The 17,047-nt window shown below is 44.1% G+C and overlaps 1 protein-coding gene across 2 annotated transcripts; it reads left to right on the plus strand.

Annotated features, from left to right (window-relative positions):
- The first annotated feature begins 2,545 nt into the window (after positions 1-2,545).
- On the plus strand, positions 2,546-16,678 carry LOC110496812 (protein shisa-7). Of its 2 annotated transcripts, XM_036952715.1 has the most exons (7): positions 2,546-2,919; positions 3,315-3,397; positions 6,065-10,001; positions 10,295-10,449; positions 10,779-10,844; positions 11,620-11,811; positions 12,342-16,678. In XM_036952715.1, exons 3-7 carry the CDS (start codon positions 9,259-9,261, stop codon positions 13,196-13,198), a joined length of 2,013 nt encoding a protein of 670 aa, XP_036808610.1. In that variant the 5' UTR covers positions 2,546-2,919; positions 3,315-3,397; positions 6,065-9,258; the 3' UTR covers positions 13,199-16,678. The 2 variants fall into 2 exon arrangements, with proteins under 2 accessions (XP_036808610.1, XP_036808611.1); XM_036952716.1 differs by lacking the exon at positions 10,779-10,844 and having other exon boundaries at positions 2,549-2,919.
- The last annotated feature ends 369 nt before the right edge of the window (positions 16,679-17,047 follow it).

The raw sequence follows: 17,047 nt of genomic DNA on the forward strand, positions 1-17,047 counted from the left end.
CCAGGCAGCGACCTAGTACTCTGTCAAATAGAGTACCCTACTCAAGTAAACAAAGTTATGCAAAATGCACCAGTCACTTCAATCAGTTGGTAGAACTACCCATGAATATTGCATTGGGTCGTAGAAGTGTCCTTTTTAAGGTGTGACCACATAATGTGTACTGCTATATCATAAGGTGGGGGGGTCCATGCACACTTATGATAAGTCTTTCAATGCATTATAACTCCACCATAATGCATCATACCTGCTGGTTTTAAGTCAAATGTTACCACTTTGACCATACAATTTGGTCTGGCCCCTCCCTTTCATTGTGTTTACGTTGCACCGTTGAGTGCCTACGTTTTCCTCTCCCTGTCTCTACATACCTTATGGTATACGCAGCACAACACAACACATGGTTGCTAATGTGTTCAACAACAAGATGGCTGCTGAGGCTCTCTCGGGAGACTGGCTCTGCATATGCTACTTGATGAAAAGATTTCACCTGGTCATGGACTACCGCCTAGAGATGTTTGGGAGCCAGAGGTGCTTGGCCCTGTGTATCTGAAGGTGCTGTGTGTCAAAGTGTGTGTGTGTGTTTGTGACGCACACCGACTCCATCCTGGCCAGAGGACACTTTGAGTCATCCTGCACTGTTGACTGAGTAGAGGTCTGGCAGGTCTACTACTGAGAGGCCTGCATAGCGATGGCGACAATGCTTCTCTTTTGCCCCTCAAGACATGGAATGGAGGAAGTGACGCAAATGGCGAGGAAAGGCTCCTCATGCCTTAACTTTCTCCCACGTGCGCACACACACACACGTCACATCTGGGAGCTTGTCGTTATCGCTGTCGTCATGTGACCCAGATTTGATCCTTGAATGCTAATTTGTTCAACGGTTCATATTGGGGCTGCAGGTAGCCTAGTGGTTTAGAGCGTTGGACCTGTAATCAAAATAGTTGCTAGATTGAATCCCCGAGCTGACAAGGTAAAAACATCTGTTGTTCTGCCCCTGAGCAAGGCAGTTAACCCACTGTTCCTAGGCCGTCATTGTAAATAAGAAAGTGTTCTTTCACTGACTTGCCTAGTGAAATGAAGATATGAAAAATATACTGTATACATCCATATGCTTTGTAGTTATGCCATAAAAGGGGATGGGGCCAAAGCCCCTTGAATAATAGGTCAGCCATTACTATCTTCCATTACAATACCTTTTTGACTAACGTACTCATTATATCAGTATGTTTTGGCGTAGCCACCAACAGGCTTGTAATGCCCTCATGGACTTGCCGAACATTTCTCTTTCTTTGGATCTAAGACTACCAGACAACACAAAGTAAGAAATTGCCCAAAGTCTACACATTGTCATTGTGATGTGCAGTCCCGCAACACCGGACACCCTGTCTACTTCATGTGGGTGGACTTACCCATTGACTGTAGATACCCCTGAGAATTCTCCATTTCCTGTTCAGGGGGGAGTATTTCCTGTGGCTGGTTCACAAGGGTTCTCTTTTAGCCTGTCCTCAAATGGCTATTATGGAGTGAAACGTGAGTCTCTGGACATTTCATTCAGATTCAATTTCAGAGTTTTCATTTGCGAAGTGTCCGGTCAGCACTTACCTTTGAGGTTAAAATGACTATTGCCATGTTTGTTAGCCTCCTGGAGACAATATTGATCATGTGTTTGGTTAATTCATTGATATACTGACGTTCAGAGTAATCACTGGTGAGAAGTGATGATTTTGGACAGTTGCCTAACCGTGGCTCTAAGAGCCACTGTGTACCATGTTACAGAAGACCATCTGTGGGGCCACAGACCCCATACAGTCCTTCAGTGTGCCTCTGTTCTGCTACACTAATCAATATTGCTGCCTCTGTCACATAATAATGCTTCCACCAATGGTGGACTTTATGGTAGAGTTTGATGCATATTATTTTCTATTCTGCTCTGTTCGGTTCAATTTTATGTAGCCTACAGGGTACTGTAATGTATCTGTCACTGAGGGAAGGCATGCCTGAGAGGATTTGGGAACAGTTTGTGCAACGAATTGACGTTTTTTTTTAAAATATATTTGCATATTTCCTTTTTTCTTGTGATGACGTCATTTAGTGAATGGGGCAGTGACTGGGACGAAGGAAACAAGCATCTACTAATTTCCATCAAATTCATAATTAGCTGAAATACGTGGACATGGTTGTCAAGGCAACTAATGACACTGCATTATCCTAGAATCTTCCCTCTCTATCTATTTCCCCATGAAACGCTGTAAAGCAGTGTCAATTTTCCCCCATCACTTTGCTAGTGTTTTAGATGTTTGCATTCCACTGTTATTTGCAGTGAGCTTTGTTGTTTACATAGAACAGAAACATTTTGCTTTTTTGAAGGCGTGTGCGTGTTCGCTCCTGATGCATGCGTTTCAACCATTCCATTCCATCCCCGTTTGTAAACCAATGTTTCCGCGAAAGAGATGGCTCATTGGGAATAAAGCGTGTCACCGATTGGTAGATACTTTTGCTCACTTAACAAATGGAAACGTGGACAAGTAGGCCTACCATATTGTCCTATCAATGAGTGAGCATCGAGTGTGGCGGACCTTTGTGAAAGCAATTACTTTTTATGAATTTCATCAACGCGGTGGAACCTCTATAGCAAAGGGGGGAGCGCAGTGAGGATTATAGTCGCCGCTAAAAGGAAATAGCAATATGTGATTGAAAATATATATTTTCTGATATAATTTAGTTAGACGACCTCCCCCTCGTTTAAAAAAAATGTTTTATTATTGTGCGATTTTCTATGTCTATTCGGAGAGAAGCATGTCCTTCGAGACAAATTCATTTCATCCTCACCTGGAATTACAATGGAAAATGTAGGCATGATCAGTTATTTTCCGAGAATCACAATTAAGATCCAATGTTGGTGAATGGACTACTAGACATCCGGTAAAGCTACCTTTTTGAACACTTTTTAATGAACAAAATCTGATTAATGTTCTCCTGTTTGCATAACTTCAAAAGCTTGAAAACGGATTTCCACAGCCTCATTCGAGTGGATAGATAAACACGACTCTCTCAATTTAGGATGGAAGTTAATTATTAATTGAGTGCTGATTTTTCTATTTTTCTAACAATTCTTTTTGACCATATGACACACAATTTTGGTGTAGTTATTTAATATTTGGAATAGACCAGCGCATCCGCGTGTGAACTCCAATCTATGGGCTTTCATTGTGATGTGGCATAGTGTAGGGTCATTTTTTTACTCAATTTATATTGGAATTATTGTATTGGCAACAATTGATGTGCTACAATATCTTCCCTCCTTGTTTAATTTCAAGGAAACATGGTAACGGGCCTGACGACCGCATCTAAAAATGGACCATCATCTTATTGCCCTTTGAATACAATCAGCGACACGCAGGTAAGTCGTTCCTTCATTTTGTTTCTGTTTAGTGCTGCAACGTTGCCTAACGAAACGCGCACGTGAACAGGTCTCGCTCTTTGCGCCTCGACCACGATAACTACCCTCCCATTTTGTGTCTATCTTGTCCGTTTCCCCCCATAAACGAAGTCATCTAGCAGCAATAGAAAATGGAAGTGTGTGAATTGGCCTAGGCACACAATGACTGTATGACTTGTTCCCGACATGAGCAACGCCACATGAATGCAGATGTCGACACACCAACCGTGCCATCATGCTCATGGCCAGCAAGCCTGCCTAACTTCAATGTGTATGGATATGGTTTTGCTTTGATAACATTGTCACGTAGAGGCACCTGTTTGCTGCCCAAAACCTCAGCCGCGGGAGGCTTATCGATATATAATCTCCCACAAAGAGCCTATAGACTAAGCTCAATGAATGCTACATGATATGGCACATTAGGAAACAGCCACAATAGTTCAATAATGGTCAAAAATACTACAGCGTTTCCCAGTATTAAAGGTAATTAATCCTTAACGTATCAAGGGAGTTGGTAATGGGTCTACAGTAATTAAGTTGCTTCCATAATTCATGATGCCTCTTCTTCGGAGGCCTATGCACCCTGACACCTAATTACAAAGGACGCTGTTGCTCTGCCTTTTGAACCAGCATGCCTCAGTCCAGAGAGAGATGGGGAGAAAAGGTGGGGTAGGGTGGACGAACAAGAGGAGCGGTGGGGTGGACAAACATCTGACACTGAGCCGCATGGGAGGAGGGCGAGATGGAGAGATCCTTGGGAAAGGAGGAGAGGTGACACAAAGCCCATTGCACAACGGAGGGCATTGATAAGACAATGGATAGACGGATATGTGTTGATATGGGAGGTGGAGGACGGTGTTGCTCCTTCCCTTTCGTTCCCTCTCTCACTCTTCCTCTCGTTCGATGCTGCAGTGCTATTCTGAGAGAGCCTGCTCCAGCCCACTCACTGGCAGAGAGAGAGCGGGAGGGAGGGAGGTGGGGGGTGGGGGGGGTCGGTGTAGCGCTAACACGCTGTGTGCCAGCATGTGCGCTGTCTCTTTAAGACCTGTGTGCTCGCGGTAGGGGCCAGGCATATGCAGATGCTCAGACAGCGTACATGTTCGGAATTCTCTGTTCCATATGGAACCGAACAGACTCATAACATCTCCCTATTTGTGGCCAGGCCGAGTGGTGTGTCTGTCGAAACCGATGGGTCTGCCTAGAAAGCATCACATTAGAGGAGATCAGCTGTTGTGCTGATCAGCTACCTTCTTAATTGCTGCATCCAGGAAACGGAATGCAAATGGCCCCCCAGGGCAGTCAGTGATATTAAAGGTACCCTTAACTTTTCAGCACAAGAGACTCCACTGTTTGGGCCTCCAACCCAGCTTTGCCTCCTTTTTTCCCCCCTCCCATTTCGGAAGGATACTCCCATTCCGGGCAACCCCCCACTCTGCTCACATCTGTGGCTTCTCCCCTCCTTTCACTCCTCTCGAGGCCCAGTCTTCACTATGAGACCTACTCTTCTCCCCTGACACTCGTCTCTCGGTGTCAGTACTATCCATATGGTGTGTCTCATCATCATGTCCCATCTAGCTGTTTTGTTGTTGTTGTTGAAGTCAAAACATGTCTATTCTCTCGAAGTTGATGTTAACGTAGTGTGATCTCGCAGGTCCTTACCTAACGAAGGAGTATAGGAGAATGTAGTCCTCGGGAGTCTATGACTGTGACATTCAAGGTCTGGTGTGAAAGGATGAGCTTTTCCCGAATTGTGTTTCATGTTACAGATTTGCTGACCGTATGATGATTAGATTCAATTAAATCGTTGCTTTTAAATGAATGCAATAATGCAACATGCATTGTCATTTTTACACCATGGATATCACGCAATCTGAAATATGAATCGATTTAGCCAAACTGAGTGAATGTATGCACTTGTTAATTACTGCTTATACCAGTCATTAGCTAACTGTTTATGTAGGAGTAATCATGCATGCTTGTTCAGTGCTTTTGTACACCGAGTGTACAAAACATTAAGGACACCTTCCTAATATTGAGTTTTACCCCCCCCCCCCCCCCCCCCCCACACACTTTTGCCCTCAGAACAGCCTCAATTCTTTGGGGCATGGACTCTACAAGGTGTCAAAAGCGTTCCACAGGGATGCTGGCTCATGTTGACTCCAATGCTTCCCACAGTTGTGTCAAATTGGCTGGATGTCCTTTGGGTGGGGGACCATTCTTGATACACACTGGAAAGGGTTGAACATGAAAAACCCAGCAGCGCCTGGCACTACTACCATACCCCTTTCAAAGGCACTTAAATATTTTGTCTTTCCCATTCACCCTCTGAATGGCACACGTACACAATCCATGTCTCAATTATCTCAAGGCTTAAAAATCCTTCTTTAACCTGTCTCCTCCCCTTCATCTACACTGATTTTAAAGTGGATTTAACAAGGGACATCAATAAGGGATCTTAGCTTTCACCTGGTCAGTCTATGTCATGGAAAGAGCAGGTGTCCTTAATGTTTTTGCACACTCAGTTTACGTCTTGTACCTAAACTCTCCTAGAATAGAAACACGATGGCTAAACTGTGGACGAAGAAAAGGTCATCCATTGATCAACTTGCTGTCTTCTTCTTTTTGCAGTGTCAATTTAGAATAAGTAAAGACGTAGAAGTTTGAAGAAGAAAAAAAAAAGCAAAGAAAGAACCTCAAACCTGGATTACGTCATCATCACTGTCTTGGCCAGGTGGAACAACTAAGGGGACGTTCCCCCCCTCTTTAGATCCAGAGGCTGTTTGCTAATTACAACAGACTTTCTACATCCCTTTTTTTATTTTCTCAGTATTTTCTTTTTTTTAGGGGGGGGGGGGTGGGGGTGGGGTGGGGGATTTTGGACCTTAATTTGGAGATTTTGGACCTTAATTTGGGGATTTTGGACCTTAATTTGCACGGACTGTTTTTCTTTCTTCCCCTGTTTTGTTTCGAGCGAGACCTAAACCAGTGCCATACGAACTGTGCAAGAAAAAAGAAAAAATAACTACAACAACGAAACTACCAAAGTCACGCTTACCATTCATACCTCATGTTTCACTTAGTGTTATCTTGACTTCACACAGCGTTCAGATTCAATATCAGAATAGTCGTTTTCTCATTTGTCTCCCTAACACATAAAATACACATTTCATATCCTTATTACATCAAAATAGCATTGAAGCTCAAAGCGTACATAAAGTTATAACATTCTATCAATCAAAAAGTAGTTAGAACCACGTTGTGGAGAGTTAGCCTAATGCCTGTAGTTAAATGTACATTTACTGTCCTTCGTCAGTTAAAAAAAATATACATAATTTTCTGCTCCTAAAATCTTTCAGATTTGGATGAATAGTGCATTATTGGTTCATTCAACTAATCTTTAATGGTGACCTGTATTTGTTTGTAGTACATTAGTTGGAGAGTGGTAAGCAGTGATAACTCGCAAACTTGCTCAGGCTCTGAAAGCTCGGCCCCAGATCGATCAATCGAACTAGGCGTTGACTGACTGAAGGGCAAGACAAGTCACATATAACGTGATACATTGACCTCGCTGCTATTTTGTCGCTACTTTGCTTATCTCCCTCAATTATATACCTCACATTTTTCTTCTTCTTCTCTCTCTCAGCATCTCTCTAGCATTCTCCCATACAGCACATGTAGGCACACCACATTTAACAATCTGAAAATCCCCAGTTTCCTTTTACCCGGATGATATTCAAACCCTTGTGCTCCTATTTTCTTCCTCTCAAAACATGCAACACAGCCCCCCCCCCCCCCCCCCCCCCCAGTGTATTGACGGTGTCTGTCAAAGGAGATAGCACTTTAACACATAAGCCGTATCACACCAGCCATACTATGACCCAACATTTAGATCTACCATCTTACCCTGTTTTAAGACTTCTTTGCATCAACAACATCTTGTATAGTCACTTTCAAATATAGGCGCGCTCATACATTCAGGGATACAGTGAAGAGCTTCTATGACACTAGGATACCATTTCCCACATTCATTTTCAGAAGAAAATCGCTTAGAAAGCTATTCATATTAGATTGTTCTACTTTTCTCGTTTAGGTCACAATGACCATGTATCTGTAGTCATCAGCCCAGGTTAGGTTAGGCTGTAAAGGGACCATCTCATAGTGTACATTTTCTCCACATATTCTGCATTGAACCAATGAATCCAGACATTTTCATGTCTGTTCTGTGGGCGGAGCCGCGCTGTCCTGCCAGAACCGGGCCCAAGCCCACCTTCGTTCTATTCTGTTGGGCCGAGTTAAACTCAGAGCAGAGACACTCCCGCAAGGGGATCAAACGCACATAGATCCTTAGCCTCCTTTCGTCCCTCCACCTCCCATTCACCAGTCCCTCCTTCCCCCTCTCACCTTTTCCTAATTCACCAACAAACAGAAATTACTATCTCCGGCTGCCTTTATTCATTTGGTCCATCACTCTGCTGTGTTATATCTTAGTTTTCCCTTTCTCACTAAGTTAGGCGTGAATTGTGTGGTCCCAGTTTGTCTCAACTATATATGCTGCTTGGTACATTTCTTCAGTACCCATTTTCACCGGACCTTGTTGACAAGCTTTTGTGATTGGTCCTTTTCTCAAAGCGCAAACGTTTTTTTTTTTTTTTTGGCTTTTCCAACCACTGCATTTAAGTCCGAAATTTAGAATCCCAAGTCTCTCTGAATGATATTTCCTCAATTGACCACCCCACCTCTATTTCCTTTCTCTCAATATTCAACGTTTGTGAACAAATAGAACATTCAGTGCAGAATGACACTATCAAGCTAATACTGATAATAAACCAATCTGTTCTAGCGCATGTATGGACATGGGGAATTAGAGGCACCTAAAGCTGCCAACACCATTGTTTACAATTCACACAAAGTTTTACATTAAGGTTTGCGGGTCAAATGCAGAAAACTGAAGTGCCAATTCCAAGTGATAATCTAATTAAGCGTAGGTGAAAAGTACTCAAATAAAGAAAATGAAGTTTACATGCAACCCTTAATGTTTACAGACCACACCTGCCCTTCAAATAGGATTCGCTTGCTACCTTATTCATAACTTTGTGGGATAGTTCAAAAGATTCCCGACGGGTACGAAACGTTTACACATTGATTTTGTTTACAAGATAATACTGCCTCTCATAAAGAAAGACAACCCAAGCTTGGTATTTTAGTGAGGTCTGCACAGGAGAGACCACAAACATGATCGTTACTCTTTCCATTCCATTAAATAACACTTTATTGACTGATGTTTACAATATATACATTTTCCAGCATCCTCCTCGTCTATTTTGTTTTTGTGTGCTAAGTTGAAGTTGTCGAGACAAACTTCAAATGGTCCTTTCACAAGTATAGCCATAATATAGGCCAGTACATGCCAAGGTCTAGAACGTAGAAATATAGGAATATATAAAACCTCAACGTTTACATGAGCTGCTTGCGAACGAGAATAGATTTGTATTGATAGCTTGAGAGAGATGTTTACATAAATGCATACAAGTTACACGCCACACGCATTGCTTGAACAAGCAAAAACAACAATCACTTTTAAACAACGTAAAAACACCCACCCTAGTGTGTGTTCTGTACACGGAAGCACTAACAAAGGATTAGTTCATCGTATTCCAGTTGAAACCTTGAGTAGAAGCTTTTTATATTTTTTAGACTTACACGCCAGTGAAATTCAAAGAAGACACTTTCCCTCTTGGAAGAGGACCTCTATATTTGAACACCCGGCGGGGCGGGCCTTTAAAAAATCTAACTTTGGCTCAGAAACGCTGAAACGTTGAAAAATGAGGCCAAGAACCTACAGAAGGATGTTCAGCAACTCCCTCATATTTTCCCTTGTGTCCGGCCTCGTCCTTTCTGCCGTCACCGTCACCACAGAGCGCCGCTCATCCAACGGCGGCCCCAGCGGCACCACCCTGTTCCTCCTCACCGACTTTGGGAACAAACCGATGCCGCCACCCCCGGGGGGGGCGAAGGTGGCGCCTAAAACGGCTGAGATGGAGGACGCTCACGACGGCGAGCCGAAAGAACCCGAAACGCTCCCCAAGCCCCTCCCCCAGATCAAGCTCCCTCAGAACATGACGGCAGCTGACGCCCTCAAGCCCCCTCTGGGTGCTGCCCAGGTGGCTCCGCCCCCCCGGCGCCTGGTGGATGTGGACGTGTGTCGGGCCTACTACGACGTCATGGGCCAGTTAGACAGCACTTTCAACTGCTCCAAGGGGACCTACATCTACTGCTGCGGCACCTGCCACTACCGCTACTGTTGTGATCACCAGCGTAGCCGCTTGGACCAGGAGTCGTGCAACAACTACAACTCGCCCGGTTGGCTCGACACACCGCAGACGAACCCCCCGCTGTCGGGGAACCGGGGTGACCCAGACTCGGAGCAGCTGCAGCAGCAGAGCAACAGCACGGCGTACGTGATCGGAGGGGTGATCTCCGTCACCCTGGTGGTGGCCGTGGGCATCAAGGTGGCCTTCCACAAGATGTCCCGACGACCCCGGAACAGAGACATCAACATGCCCAGGTGAGAAAGGAACGGAGAATTGTCTTTGAGCAAACGATCAGTAAACAGTCTGAATAAATGGCCGTGTGGGTGTATGTGGGTCTGTCAGTGGGTTTTTAGTCTTTTTTTTTTTGAAATCCATTGAGGCCACAAGCCACAGGGGTGATGAAACTGAACCACGATCAATGAACAAGTAGCACATGTACGTTGGTGGCCAGCTAAGTCGAATGCTCTACTTTTGAACGGAAAGTAGTTTGTTCTACTCTCTCGCTCTTGTCCATGATTTTTTTCCTCTTCTCTCCTCCTTCTCCCAGAGCCCTGGTGGACATCCTGCGCAGCCAGGCCAGCCCAGTCCAACAGGGGGAGAGGAACGACAGCAGCGTCCTGACCAACGCCATCGTAGGAGACGGCCTCGGTCGTCCCCCCAAGAGCCTCTACACCCCGGTGCTCCAGAGCAAAGACAACCGCAGTGAGTGACGCAACAGAACGCATTTGGACAACACTGTCATAGCAATGTTAGTGTCCTGACACTAACGCTGTTATTACATTGTAATAACACAGTAATAGCCTGTTTTCAGATGCACACGAACCCTTACAGTGATGATCGCGGACAGCGGAGGTGGACGCAGTAGCCTGGTAACGCTGACTGTATGGAGTCGCGCTCAACAATGCTTGCACTCTGAACACGCTCACGTAACCCCACCGCACACACTCCACCACACACGCAAACAATGCTCATGATTCACGCGTACACGCACGAGTGGCTGTACCGTCAGTGTTCGCTGTGCTCTCTTGCAGTTGGCAACTTGCACCACAATTTTATCCAGGTGTCTGGTTCCAGTCCCAAACGCTCGGCTGCTAAGGGTAAGCCTAACTAGCTGACACAGGCGGCGGGGTGTGTGAGTTGGCCTCGTGACACGTCTGTCTGGTGTTGTACATGTCCCATCGGGTGTTTTTCCCCTCAGCACAGTCGCTGTTTCCTTAACCCCGTCGCTGTTTCAATGCTCCCACTCACTCTGTGTGTGTGCGTCTCCCTCGTAAGTGTCTCAGTATGCGCTGTATACATACTGTATCCGTTTGTGGTGTAAGTGTGCTTACTTACACTATGGGCCTTGGCTTGAGTGAAGTCAGTGACCTGAAGCCTGCACGTGTTACTCCACAGTGGTCAATGTCTCCCGTGTGTTCCCTCAGTGGTTATAAAGATATTATTGGCTGTTATTGCCCATTATTGTACATGGTCAATGGCCAAAGTGTCAGACAATCATCTTGGCTTGTTTTATATGTTACCTCATACTAGTCGCCTTAGAATGACTTGAAAATGTACAAATTACAAATGGCAGCAATTCTCTAAGACTAGTAATTTGTAAGGAATTGGCATGTTTCGTCAATGTATATGTACCTTTAAGTTAATTTTAAATACATGTTGGCCCGTTATAAATGTAGCTACCCACCATATAGGTGTTAGGTCCTTATAAATATATATGTGTGTATATTAGGTCCTTATAAACATACTCATACGGTATATATTATGTTAATAAACATGCTAGGTCATTCTAAATGTATCCCCGTGTGTTAGGGCCCTGATTAATGCTCCCGTGTGTGTCGGGTCTTTGAAAATGTCTTCCTCTTCCTCCTCCAGAGCGCGTGCCCCGCATGAACAACGCCCAGCTGGCCTCCACGGGGACCCTCCTCACCGGCAAGCACAGCAGCTCCGGCCTGCACCCGCAACCCCCTTTCTCGCACTCCTTCCACAACCTGGCCCAGCTTCCCCCCTCCTACGAGGCGGCCATGAAACCTGAGATCAGCCGCTACAGCTCCCTGAAGAGACTCGGTGAGGAGGGGAGCAGTGGGGGAGGGGTGGGAGTGAAGCCTGGGTGGCAGCCGCTGCTGGGGGGGGGTTAGAGAGAGAGAGCTCCAGAGATATGTGTGTGGAAGAAGCAATGACAGGCGAGATGCAGCCGGCCGACGGTGTGTGTCAGACGTATTCCCTTTTGTTGTGCCTTTAATGTAGGCTGTTATAATCTATAGAATGGGAGTTGATAAAGGCTTGTTCGTTCAGAGTAGGTGACCCAGAAAACTATGTAATAGGGAGGATGTATAGGGGGATTGTAGAATACACACAGAGAGAGAGGAACCAACGGTTGGCTAATGGTCACATTTCAGTTTGCTGCTTTCAGGGAGCTCAGTCCAGGGAAAGTCTTTAAAGATAAAAGACTTCTTAGGACGAGAAATGTTGGAACACTTTGTTTCACCCGATAATGAATGAATTTCACTAACTGTTATTTCTACATTTGTTTCTTTCATCGTCTTTCTTTAAAAACTCAACCCCCCCCCCCCCCCCCCCCCCCAAAAAAAAAACAGAGAAAGATTTGGAGGACTACTCTGGCTACTACTCATCGAAGCGACGACCTAACAACGCCCCTCTGTCGTTCCACTCATCCCAGCACCACCTCCACTGGGGCGGTGACTACACTCTTGGAGCCAGGGGTACCCTCCCCCTCCACTCCTCCCGGACACATATCCACGTGCCCACATCCACCCCCAACCCCTACCCTCTGCCAGCCCAGTCATCGGGGTACCAGGCTGCCTTTGACAAGGCCCCGCGGAGGGTCATGTCCCAGGACCAGCTCCTAGCGCTTGGCGAGGGCAACACCCTCTCCAGACTCTCCAAGAACCAGCAGCACCAGTACTACAAGGCCATGACCACCAGCAAGAGCTCCACCTCACAGACGCTTCGCAAGTCCCACGAGAGACTCCTAGTCTCGCCCGACCGTCTGGAGGAGAGGATGGTGGGCATGGGCATGCCAGGGGTAGGCGGTATGGTGGGTATGAGCGGGATGGGGGAATTTGGGGGGATGGGAGTCCCGACAATGGGATGCCTCAGCCACAAGGCCCAATCACAGCAGAACATCTGCGTCACACCCTCGCTGGACCGCCATCACATGATCAAGATGAACTCCCACCCCACATCGGGCCACGAGCTGGAGATGAGTGTGGCGGGCCACCCGGTAGGAAGCTGGGGGGACCCTCATGGGCACGGACCAGGGGCCGGGGTAGGGCAAGGGAGCGGGGCGGGGACCATCGGGGGCCACAACGTGCGGAGGATGGCATTCGCCGCCAAGAGGCAGAACACCATCGAACAGCTCCAATATATCCCCGGTGGCGGAGGAGGGGGCCAGACATTGAGGACGGCTAGTAAGAACGAGGTGACCGTGTGAGAGAGTAAAGCCAACAGTGAAGGAGAGATGAAGGTCGTGTTGAGAATGTTCAAGCTGAACCTGTTCACGCAGAAAGGAAAGGAAAGGAAAGGGAGAGGAAGAGAAGGTCAATTGGGGCATGATGGAAAGATAGATGAATAGAAGAAGAAACAAGAGAGGCAAGGGCAAGCTGATGAGAGAGAGAAGGATATGACGGGGATACTACGTCCCAACAAGAATGAAAGATGTGAGAGAAGAGTGGATGCCATTGTTACCTGTTGCCAGGAAACACAGAAAATGGCAATGATAGAAAGAAACCATTGAGAAAATAGAAATATTAGAGGGAATTTTGAATGAAGCCTATTGATTTGATTCATGTTATTGTGAGTCTTGGGAAAGAGAATATTCAACCATATTGTTGAGGAGGGAGAAAGAAAAAGGGCCATGTATAGAGCAAAAAAGGAACAATTTCACAAAGTTTTTCGTGCTATTGAAACATTATCCGAGCACATGACTTTTACTAGTGGATTAAATGGTTATTGGGTTTCTTGTTGCTCTGACAGAGAGAACGAAACTGTCTTTGAATCTGAACAGACACTGAGATGGAATGCAGAACAATGTGATGGTGGTTTGACTTTTGTAAAAAAAAAATAATAGTACAAGACTGTAAATTGTTGTTTTTTTGTAAAGGAATAAAGCCCTGTTAGACAGTATGTGTATTCTGGGGGGGGTATCACACAGCTATAGCCTGATGACTTAATGGCTGACACTGAGTGGACATTTGAGTTGCCCTGTGTCACTGTCCTAATTTTTGATTGGACGACTTGAAAATAGACACATTTGGAGTACTGTTGCTAGCTACCACAATCTCACACTACAGCCATAACTTAGTCTGCAGACGTTTTGTATAAGGTCATGTAAGGGTTGAACCTCTTGATTATGGCTGGATTTCTTCAGTTATTATTAGCATGATTTGACACAAATATAACTTTGCTGCATGACCTTTGCACCCTCGCCTGATTGGCTGGCTGGTCGACGTGATGGCTGTCATTCCCATAGAGACCCAAGTCTCAAATGAGGTCAGTTTCCAAACTGTGGAGCTGATTCCAGTTATGTTTATAGTCGCACAGAAATGCTTTGACACTGTTATTCGATACACAATGTCAGTCACGTTTATAAGGAGTTAAAGACCACCTGAAAGGGATAAAAACGAAACAAAATTGTTGACCACATGAGAATGAAAGCTCAGTGAAGATGTGTTAATTTTGAGGGACACTGCCATGCAGAGGATTTACCTCGTGGCTAATGCAAGGGCTTTGTTTAGCCATACCTGCCCATGGGTCTGTCCCTTAAAACAATCTCCAAAACCAGTCAAGCTCCTGCTCCATTGATAATCCTTTCTGAGCTGTTTACCAGGATTGTGAAGTAAAACATTGATTTGTTAGTAGTTAATATACCAATCACTACTCCGACTTCTCTGAATTCCACATGACTGTTTCTGAAACTCAAGCCGTTCACAATATTTGGAGGAATGGCGGGAAAGGGAGAACAGAAGACAATGGACACAACACCAAGGGCTATTCTGAAAACTCTTTATGTGTGTCTGTGGTCTGTACTATGTCGGCTTTTTCTGTGTCAATATTGGAGAAAGTTTGTGCAACACTGCAGAAATGACTGACACATTTTGTAAGTGTGAAGAAAACAGAGTCAATGCTGCAAAGCTACTTTGTGCCCTCGTGAGGTTGACATTGAGTGTGACAAAAAGCCATCATACTATTGTTTTTTTTACATTGCAGGGGTGGGGGTGGACCTAATGCCGTATTTTGTACATTTACAAAAGTTTATTTTTTTGTGGGTTTGACAGATTATAACATGGAAGATGTGGTCATTTTTGGCCAATTTTGAAAGGGTTGAACTCTCAACTTTGACTGAAGGCATAATGAGACCATAGTATTTACAAAATCTTTGTATAGTATTTTGGCTCGCCCCTTTAACTGTGACTGGATAAAGACAAAAATGTATTACTTTCAGCCAGACAATGTTTTTAAAGCTCTATGATATGTGTTTGTGTTTATGGTCATGGTTATGATTACTATAGATTTACTCTTTTATTATTATCATCATCACCATGATTATTAGTTCCCCTATTATTATTTTTTATTCTCTGTTGAAGCTCAATGTTTCCTGGATTTTGAATATTCATCTTTCTAGTGGATTTGAACCTTTTTGTATTCTTGATTTAAAAAAAAGCAGATGCAATCAAAGTGAAAAGACAAACTGCATGAAGATGTCAAAGCCAGTGTTTGCGATGTCATAGTGCTGACTTATGATGTCATGGCGTGTATGTGTAATGTACATGCGTCTGTATTTGTGTGCCCGGGTGGGTATTTTCATTTCTTTTCAGGAATGCTGAATCTCACATTTGATCTGACTTGGGATATGGCAAGTAAGACAATTGTGTTTCTCAGAGAATCCACAAACTATTTCAAACCCAAAGCTATGATATTATTATTCATATTGGCTTTTTGGATTCAAAAGCCTAGTATCAGAAAGGACATCAATCAAAGCTGTCCTTGTAAAGTGACATTCACCAAAGCAAATGTAACTAAATCTACTTTTCTCACATTTCAAGGTGTAGAGCAAAAGCTATACAATTCCATTGTTTACATTTTTTTGTGAAAATTTGTGCATTTCGTTATAAGATTACATTTATGTGACCGGAATCTCACTCGTTTCAAGAACTTTACTATTTATTGTAAAGAATGAGGATTTTGCTAGAATAGTTTGGAGAATGTATTGTGACTTGCCTTGTTGTCTAACATGATTATGGATCACCAATTATAGGACTAGAATGGTCCAATGATTTTTACAGTAAGAACTTCAGATTCCATAATTGGAATCTTGTTAAACTTAAACGAAGAGAGGCAAAATATATTTATGTCACAGAAAGATTCAGTTATTTTAAATGTATGTTTTTATTGTACTTTTGAAGGTTTACTGATGTTGTGATTATGTTTTTGTTGAGTACGCCCTCATAATTCTGTGTGCCTGTAAATGTACTGTTGATTAATGTGTGTGTGTGCGCGTGTGTGCGTGCCTGCATGCGTGTGTGTGTGTGGTCTGAGGAAATGATTCCAGGTGTGTGTGGGTGAAGGTAAGAGGGAGGTTATGGTATAAAATGGTTGTTTTGGTGTGTGGCTCGTGGGGTGACATTTAGTGGCGTGAGGTTTTCCAGATAGAAGGAAGTAGAAGTAAACATGAGATAGCTTTATTGGCCCCTAATTGTATTGCGGGACAATGAGGCAGGGGTGTACTGTATTACCTCAGAAAAATGTATAGGGATTAATCTAATAGATAAACCCCATGTCTGTTTCTAAGACTATTAAGTGAAGATCTCACAAGCGTGCAACCCTTATTTTGGTTATTGGTGAATTCTCGCATTTGTAGAATCATACTGTTCAATTGATAATAACAATAAAAAAAATCCCAACAATTACAAATGTTTTCTTTCACTGGGTTATTGGTGTTCATCAGATCAACACAAATGATGATTGTGATTATTCTATGTAAATCACTTTGGCTCATTGTTTTATGGGTGGACTGACTGATTAATTATGGATAGGAAACTGTCATTCACTTGTCCAGAATTTAGGTCAGAAATCACGTGAGAGAATGCATTTTCAACATCATTTTTATTAATTGTATGTATCTATTGTTTCTTAAATAATACAATTTATCAGATGAATTGAGCAGCCAACAATTGACTTACCCCATCATAACCAAAAATACAAATGTTCTACTCTGTGGTTTGTATCAATGCTTTTTTTTTTTAACAAGCATGTATTGTTTAAAAATATGTTCATTTCATGG

Source organism: Oncorhynchus mykiss, chromosome 18 (assembly GCF_013265735.2).
Source record: "Oncorhynchus mykiss isolate Arlee chromosome 18, USDA_OmykA_1.1, whole genome shotgun sequence".
Taxonomy (NCBI): domain Eukaryota; kingdom Metazoa; phylum Chordata; class Actinopteri; order Salmoniformes; family Salmonidae; genus Oncorhynchus; species Oncorhynchus mykiss.

Excerpts from the sequence above, each read along its gene's own strand:
- LOC110496812 (XM_036952715.1), top strand. The coding sequence starts at position 9,259 with ATGAGGCCAAGAACCTACAGAAGGATGTTCAGCAACTCCCTCATATTT. Across the intron at positions 10,450-10,778 it reads CCAGAGCAAAGACAACCGCA|TTGGCAACTTGCACCACAAT; the intron begins GTGAGTGACGCA and ends GCTCTCTTGCAG. Across the intron at positions 10,845-11,619 it reads CAAACGCTCGGCTGCTAAGG|AGCGCGTGCCCCGCATGAAC; the intron begins GTAAGCCTAACT and ends TTCCTCCTCCAG.